We start from the raw sequence: 8,784 nt of genomic DNA, 5'->3' as shown, positions 1-8,784 counted from the left end.
GCAACGCATAGGGGCGCAGCACCAGAGGGGGCGCCAAAACCCCGTCTGGAGGGGGCGGCGCGCCGATGATGTTTTCCCGTACACTTCTGCGCGCCTTACGCTCCTTCACCTCGCGCACATAACCCTTCCCGTATCGTCCCCGGGGGGGGGGGGTGCTGAGTGAGCGTCGCTCCTTCACCCTGACGTTCCTTCCCTCGGTCGGAGGGAGGGGGGGCACCAATCTATGTTTTTGCATCCACCTGAATAGTGTGTAGTTGCGCCACTGTCTATGAGCACCAAGTGCACTTCTACAAATAAATTAGCTCGACTTGAACCAGTAGATGTAAAAAAAAATTGAAAAAAACCTGGGAAAACAATCACCACCGCTCTGTTCGATACTCCCGTTCCTCCTTTCTGACGTCCATCATGGCGGCTTTACATGATTAGGTGACGTACTTGCAAAGGGTCAACAGAAACAGCATTGGGGKAAGTAATATTTAGTTATTAATTTTGGGAGGGTCCAAACAAATATTATCTAAATGTGATTCACAATTATTACGTTGTCCATGATAGTTGTCCTGGATTGGCTACTGGCCAACATCCCTCTGGCTAATAAACATCTCCTCTACTTGAACACGGCCTTGGAAAAATGTCTTTTGTTGCATGTTATGGGACAGAAAAACATGAAGTGATAGTTTTGCAAATTTGGGCATAAAAATTGGTTTAAAATGTGAATTCTCATAGAAACACTGCTGTGCAAACACCAGCCAATATCATGTTAAGTATCATTGCACTGAGATATTTCAGCTTCTCAAGCTGCATTTTCTTTTCAATATTTGATAATATCTAATAGTTTAGATATGTTCTGCGAAAAAAAGCACTAGTAGGCGAATTTTTCACAACTTGGAATTTACGTTCCACAGTAAAATCCACAAACACTGTGTGGGTCCACTGTATCTCCATTTCTGCTTTTTGTGAATTTCCTTTCTCCTTTTCATAATCGTCACAATATTTTACCAAAAAAAATGGGGACCAGCCAATGTGAAGATTTTCTTACAAAATGTGGGGCCTCTACATCTGCCCCTTTTAGCTGATCACAGTAAAACAAACAAAAACAAAAAGATCCCAAACTCCTGATTTTTAGGGTTTAAAAAAAAAAACCTTCAGTGAGCCAAGCCGCTCGACTCAACGTTCCTCTTTCCGAGTTAGAAAATAAACCCGCTCCAGACGGACTTGGTTCCCTTTCTGCACGCTGACGAGGGGGAATTCAAAGTGCTGCGTTACTGCGAACGGCGGAGAGGTGAACCGTGGCGTCACGCGGAGCGGCGTCGCGTCGGTCCCGTTGCTCCGCTACTCACACCAGCAGGGGGGGTTTGGAGGAGGCCTCGTCCACCAGGGCCTGCACCATGACACACACCTTCACCAGGCCCTTCTCCTCCAGGATGTGGTGAGGCAGACACAGCTTGTCCTGGGAGGGACAGAGAGGGACGAGAAAGAGGGAGGGAGGGGGGAAAAAATGCAGGAGCAGATGCAGAAAGAGAGACACAAATCTAGTAAATATAAAAGGTTTGAGGAGAATGTGTGAAAGTTTCCAGGGTCTGGTCTGCTGTTTGGCGTAGTACCATAAAAAAAAGTATGTTTTTGCTTTTTTGTCACTTAATGTTTCATTATCGCATCATCTGGTTGGGCCTCCATAGCAACAACTGCTAAGAGTGATAAGAGAAAAAGATTATTGTCATAAAACTGACTTTATTCTCGTATTATTTTGACTATTTTCATAATGACTTTACTCTTGTGAAACTATTCTCCTATTATAAACTATTATTTCCACTATTCTCGTAGTAATGACTTTATTCTTATAATAATTACATTGTCAAAACCAGTGTAATTATAGCACAAGGTTAAAAATTCGGCCTTTAGAACAAAAGGAGGAATAAGTATAAAAAAAATCCAACACTGTTTCATTCTCAATTTTCTTTTTTTTTTTTGCTATACTTTATGCAGACTGGGAAAATTACTCATACAAATTAAGTACTTTTCAAAACTGCATGGGAACGTCTAACTTTCAAAGAATGTGTGCTTTAAAAAAAAATATTCACTCATATTCTGAGGAAAAATACAAATTTCAAATCAGCAAATAGTTACACGTTAAACAGGAAGTAAAATCTGAACCTTCTTCTGTTTTACACATCTGATTTACTATAATACTTCATTTAGATCATGATTAACATTTTTATTGTGAACTTAAAAAGAAAAACAAAACAAAACACAAAAACAACACCATGCTGTAAAACAGTAGAATATTTTAATTAAGATTATTATACTGAGAGTCTCATACCTACTCCTGGTCGCTCGTCTGACTCTGGATCAGAACTCTGCCTCAACATAGTTTTATAATTAAACATGTCGTCACTTAAAATAAATTTGCACTAAGTAATATTTCAAAGATTAAATGTCAACTCTGTACCCTGACTAGATTTAACCAAACCAAAAAATGTCTGAAATACATTCATGGTATTTCATTCAGCACTGTGTTTACTTTTTAAAAATCAACAGATTTTAATAAACACCATATTACACTGATCTACTTTGATCCTAAAGCCAAAATAACAAACGGACCCTGTTAGAAAATAATGCAGCCGTCTCCGGCTGAGCTCCATGACGGTCCTAAACAGCCGCTGGATTTTGTAATAGATATTTTTTAAGTCGAAAATTGAAAAATCAAACAAAAAAAAACAACCTTTTCATTATTCATTTTCACATGAGATTCAAAAAATACAATATATAGATATTTTTTGTATTTTTTTTACGTCATTCTCAAATCAAAAATCACAAACGCTTATAAAATTCAGCGATCGCTTCTGGCACCAGGGCGGGGTGGAGGGCGGAGCTTCACAAGGGAACAGGACTTAAAATGTAATGAGGTCTCGGGGGCGTTTTATAAATGTTTAATTAACGATGCAAGGATAAAGTCAAAAATACAAACAACATCGATTTGTTGTAGTTCTTTGAATTTCGCACGAGAACGAATAACAGAATAAGAGTTTTTAAAATTATTTTTCAAGTTTTGATTCTCAATTGCAAAACGATTGAACGAAACGTTCACGGACCAATAAAGTCCACTAGCTTACAAATTCAAAAACAATCTGCTTATTGTAACACTATATAGTGCATTTGGTGGGCGGGTTCACTGTTTCAGATGGGCGCTATGGCAACAGTCGGTCCTGTTCTGCTTCTGTTCCAGTTTATTGCAAAGAGAAAAGAAAAGCGTAGAGGAAGTGGCTCATTCTGCTCCGTGTTCCTCATGTCTGCTGAAGGATGGCTTTGTTTATTCCAGTCACATGCCACAATCAAAGCGGCTGCCTCAAAAGGTCAACAGACCTACTCTAACTCTGAGACGCGTGACAACAAGGCATCGAAGACAAAGGGAATGATCTCACGGCTCGGATTTGTGTGGTGACAAAAAGAGGGCGGGGCCTGTGGGGCAGAGGGAGGAGYCTGGCCAGGTGGAAGGCGGTGCTCGTTGCTACGTCAGCTCAATCCAACTGTAGGCTATGAACAAGAGAACCAAGCAGAGGACGTGAACCAAGCTGGAGCCAATCACGTCCCAGATCTGCCAAGCGGGAGGCGGGGTTTGGGTGGTGACGGAGACTAATGAGCGAGTATCTGAGGCCCTGCAGGGGGCGGGGCTTCTGGCTGGGATTGTCTTGTCGTGCTTCCTGTCCGGAGGGGTCGTGTCCAAGGCGACCAGGGCCAGAACGGTGGTGCGAACCGGGTGCAGACGGCACTGCGTGATGTCGTAGGGCGAACAAAGGGAAGACTGGCGCCCCCCACAGGAAGAGAGAGGCAATGCAATGAAGGCAGGTCAGACAAAAGAAAAAGTAAAAAATAAAAAAGAACAAGAGGGAATGGAATGGCAGAATGAAGACAGGATGAACGGGAAAAGAAACAAAGCAAGTGAGAGAGTGAAARACAAGAAAAAAAAATTGGATGTAAAGATTGAAGTAAATGAGGAGATGAAGGTTCAAGTGCAGATATAAAAATGGACAGAAGAAAAAAAAGTACAAAAAGGGAAACAGACGAGGTTAAATGAAGACAGAAAGAAAGTAAGAGTTCACACACAAACGAGCAGAACCAAAACAAAACGAAGGAAAGAAAGAAAGTGAAACGGAAAGAAAAAGAGCAAAAAAAAGGTGTGAGAACAAAAGAAAAAGAGGAGAAAAAGAAAAAAGAAGGGGAAACAAAGAAACAAAGAAAGAAAGAGGGAAAGACAGGAAGATGGTGTGATCCAGCCGAAAGGTAAAAAATAGAAAAAAAGAAAAGGCAGGAGATTAACCAAGGGACGCAGAGGTCAAAAGTCACAAGTCTGAGCCGGCAGGGAGCAGAGGCAGGCAGGAGGTTACCACGGCAACCATCAGGGATGCTTACTGAGAGGATGCTCAAGTAATCCTGGTGACTGGTTGGCCCTCTCGCTCCCAGTAAGCAGCCCAGTAAGGGGGAGGGGGAGGCGGCTGATGGGAGGCCAGAGCACGGAGCGCAGTAAAGCGTCGGCAGTAAAAAGCATTCAGCAGCATCCGCAAAGAGGCTCCAAGCTGTCAGCAAGCAGCGGCGGAGGTCAGAGGTCACACAGGTTAAAACAAAAGACACAACCAGAAGGTTTTTTTTTTTTTACAGAAAAAACGTAGAACATACTGACAAATAGAAGAAAATCATTAAGTAGAGAGAGAGAAAAAAAACATGACAATAAAATAAGCACATCGATATGAAAGCAGGAACAAAAAAACAAACAAAATCTCAATAACGGGACAATTTTTCTCGATGCGATACTTCCAGGAGATTTTGACTGAAATATGAAAATTGTTTTGCCATCAATGGGAAAAATTAGGATTTGATGCATCGTGTGGTAATCACTAATGTAAAAACAATCTCACTCTATGAGGTTTCTTCGTGGGGAAACTTGAAACACTAACTTTTCCCCTCTGCATCGTCAGTAAATTTATGCTAATTAGCTTCTCAAAAGCTCAAATAATACCTGACCTATGACCCCAAACAGTCACACCATGGCTTCTGTCAATCATAACGGGCAAGGATCATATCCCCAACTCCACCATCTCTCTGCCTGGCTTTCTAACTATTCAGCCAGACAGAGGTTTAAAGAAAAGCAGCAAAAGCAAATGAGCTGGATTAGCAGAGCAAGCTAACAACTGATGATGTCATCCAGGAAATGTCACTGTGAAGTCTCATCTCTTTCGTCAGGAAATTGACCTGTTGGTGGACATCTTTCATAATCCACAATGATTTTTGAAGACATTTGGACAATATGAGTTACAGCGTTTAATTTCACTTTTGGGGTAAATAAAGTATTTTTAAATATTAAATTGCACCTGCTTCTTTAAGGTTGTGGTCAGCCTAATCTAGTCAGTCTAATCTATGAATTAAAACACATGGAATGACGGTTTATCTCTTTAACTATCTTCGTTTCCTGTCTTTAAACCGAGCTAAGCTAACTGCTAGCTGCTGGATTCAAGTTCATCTCAAAAAATGTCGAACTGCTCCTTTAAGACTTGTTGCACATCAGAGAGTATGAATAAGATCCCTTCATACTGCAGGAGGTGTGTTTGTGTTAGTAGCTGCATTTCCATTACAAATGTGCACAAATCTTTGTCAAAATTACCACTAATGACGGGAAAAGAAAAAAAATTGCAAATGCAACATTTCCATTAAATAAGAAACGCAATCAAAACCAAACGTGAATAAGTTTGTTCACGCGATGCGTCATTAAAAACATCTTCCTCCCACCACTTCCTGTCGTTTTCTTTGTTGTTTCTGCCAGTAGTAACATCCGGTTGTTGATCATGTGTGTGTGATGCAGAAAAATTTCAGTTTTTGTGAAAAATGCAAATTTTGATACAGCTGAAAAAAAAAAAAAACATCTTAGCCTAGCGCCAAAACTTTCCATAAAAAATAAAAAAAAAAAACCTTTTTCAAAAGTGGCGTGTTTCTATTAAGCATATTTATTTTCATTATTCCAATTTGGGCAATTGTAACATCGATGGGAATGCAGCCAGTGTAATCACACACACACCCACACACACACAGACATTTACACTGAGACTCACAGTAAAGCCGAACCCAAATGTCACAGTCAGCACAGGTTGACTACTGTTTGGGTCAAATCCTGTCAAGATGGAGGAAGCTAGAAGCTGAAGGCAGTGATGATAGCGGTGATGATGTCAGCGTCACACGTTAATGTTAAATGACTCGATTTGAAGCGATCGGGACAAAGGAGGAAAATGGGAGAGGGTGGGGAGGAACCAGAGCTGAGAGACGGCTGAGTGGGTTCCCAGGTTTTTATCTCATTACAGAAACATGTATTCTGGAGAAAATCATTGGCATTGATGCACAAATCGTGAGAGTTTTTATTGCAGGAGAGGAAATGCTGCTTCTACATACGAGGAACCATCAGCCTTAGTCCCACTTCTGGTTCAGTATCCTGCAAAACTCCTCATTTGGATGATAAAKCTATCAAATGTGTTGCATTTTAAATGGAAAATGCGTCTGTTACTTTTCTTTCAAGCAAGATCTCTTTTGCAGGACACCTTTATGTTTTATTTTATATCTCAATAAAACAAGTTGCCTTAGGGAGTTAGTCTGTTGAACTGAGGATGTTTTCATGTCCTGCTCCAAACCAACAGAATTAGCGATGCACCGATCCACTTTTTTCATTTCTGATACCGATACCTGAGGTTTTGAATTGACTTAAAACGTTTCTTTTTTAAAAAARCATGGACATAAATGTACTGGATTACACATTTATTTGATAACTCTGCACCAGTCCAGCATACTTCAACACACCAATGGCTTCACAAGCCTGGTCAAACAGAGACACAACTTTTGTTCAGTCTGTGCAATTATGAGTATAAAAGCCAATTTAAAATAGCTAATAATCAAGAAACTGATACTGACAAAACCAATAGGTTGACTACTTTGGTCAAACGTGGAAAAATAAACTGCAACAACCCTTCTTTCAAAGGTTCACAAAATATAATACTTGATCCAGAACTGTTTCAGATATTAATCTGGGATCGGTGCCTCTCTAAACAACAAACCTTCCCTTCACAACGTTTTGGATGGAAACATGAAATCCGTCCCCAGCTCACAGAGAACCTCTTCACAGAAAAGCCCGTCTTACCTGCGGCACGCCTATTTTCCTGCAGGCGTCCAGGAAGTTCTCCACGTTCCGCCGGCACTTGGCCATGCTGAGCTTGGGCTGGAACGACAAGTGACAACAATCCGGGTGAGACGCCGCCGTTAAGCTCGGCTTGGCGGCCGGCAGATTTAAATGCCCCGGCGGTGAAATACGGACCACGGCGGGCGAGGGGACATGGATGCTGGCGACAGAGCGCGGGCGAATGTGATTGGCCAGGTGGCAGAGGACGACGCCGTCCATCAGAGACGAGCCCAGGTCTTCAGGGAGGACCACCTTCAGTCGGCTCTCGATGATCTGAGGAAGAAGGAGGAGGCAGGTTGGAAGGATGGAGCTGGGAAAGGTCAAGGTTCATACACGTTTGCTTATTTTAACCTTTCAGTCCTTTCCAGACTTACATTTCTAGATATTTCCAACTGTTTTATAACATTCAAGAGCTGCTTCACTGCTTTTTTTTTTTTAAGATCAGTCTAATTTCACAAACTAGTACAGGGGTGCCTAAAGTTGTAGCCTGGGGGTCATTTCCAGCCGACCTTCAGAGGATGGAAACATGACAACAAACTGATGCACATAGTTTTAATTGAGATTCTTTAATAGAAACACCTCAATTGGAAAGTTGTGTGTGTTTTATTTTTTATTTTTTAATTACCAGGAATATTGACAAAGTTTAGCACACGTTTGTAATAGAAACGGCGCTCCTGTCATGTGGGCTAACAAATGTAGCCTTTTGTCCTCTGCATGTCCTTTTGCTATGTGAGGTTCGTCCCACTGAGGTGAGCTCAGAGTTGTCTCACGTCTCTCAGCTGCTCCATGAGCTCCAGCTCCTCCCTCAGCTGCTCCATCTTCCTCCTCATGGTGAACTGGGGGTCCACGGACTCCATGCTCTTGTGGCTCCGCAGGAACACTGCAGCAACAACATGCAGGACAGCGGACACAGAGAGTAAACAGGCTGCTCACACGGTACCGGGCTAAAGGGACACAACGCTGAGGGGACGAAGGAGTGACATCTGAAGTTAAGGGCAGATGATGGAAATATCCATGTTGATTAATGCTGCAGTCTAAAAGTGGAGTTAGATGAGCTGCTGCGGTTTGCTGAACACTTGAAGAGATAGCAGAACCACGACTCAGGGGGAAGGAGCAGTAGGAAGGAAGGAAGAAAGAAAGAAAGAAAGTGAGAAAGGATACAAGGAAGAATGGACCTGGGAGTCTGAATCACAGACAAGCAAAGCTGGTATGATCATAAAAAAATCATTGAATCCTTGAACACAAGTGAAGATTTGTGAAAAAGGAAGGACACATGAAAAAAGGGAAGAGAGATACAAAAAAGGGAGGAAGGAAACAAGAAAAGAAGAATATAAGTAAAGCTATATAATGAAGGGAGGAATGGCAAAAGGAAGGATGCAAAGTAGAGAGGATAGAAGGACAAAATGGAAAAGGGAGAAATGATGCAATAAAATAAAGAATGAAGGGAGGATGCACACAAGGAAAGAAATAAAGAAAAATGGATACAATTAGGGATAAAAGAAAAAACACAAGGAAGGAAGGAAGGAAGGAAGGAAGGAAGGAAGGAAGGAAGGAAGGAAGGAAGGAAGGGAAGA

At 41.7% G+C, this 8,784-nt stretch overlaps 1 protein-coding gene across 2 annotated transcripts in view; it reads right to left on the bottom strand.

The window, feature by feature from the left end:
* Nucleotides 1-194: 194 nt before the first annotated feature.
* The window catches only part of LOC103481487 (leucine-rich repeat and calponin homology domain-containing protein 1-like), a 40,673-nt gene continuing 32,083 nt past the window's right edge, over nucleotides 195-8,784 (bottom strand). Inside the window, exons 2-5 of one of the 2 annotated variants that reach the window (XM_008436974.2) lie at nucleotides 7,981-8,090; nucleotides 7,346-7,483; nucleotides 7,172-7,249; nucleotides 195-1,447 (exon numbers count right to left, since the gene is read on the bottom strand). In XM_008436974.2, coding sequence (XP_008435196.1) covers nucleotides 1,334-1,447; nucleotides 7,172-7,249; nucleotides 7,346-7,483; nucleotides 7,981-8,090 — 440 coding nt within the window. In that variant the 3' untranslated portion in view covers nucleotides 195-1,333. Of the gene's footprint in view, nucleotides 1,448-2,267; nucleotides 3,800-7,171; nucleotides 7,250-7,345; nucleotides 7,484-7,980; nucleotides 8,091-8,784 lie in introns of those variants that run through there. The other variant, XM_008436966.2, reaches the window with a different exon arrangement.

This window comes from Poecilia reticulata, linkage group LG2 (assembly GCF_000633615.1).
Source record: "Poecilia reticulata strain Guanapo linkage group LG2, Guppy_female_1.0+MT, whole genome shotgun sequence".
In the NCBI taxonomy this organism is placed as follows: domain Eukaryota; kingdom Metazoa; phylum Chordata; class Actinopteri; order Cyprinodontiformes; family Poeciliidae; genus Poecilia; species Poecilia reticulata.
Note: the sequence above shows the minus strand (reverse complement) of the source record. Positions and strands in the feature narration are given on the sequence as shown.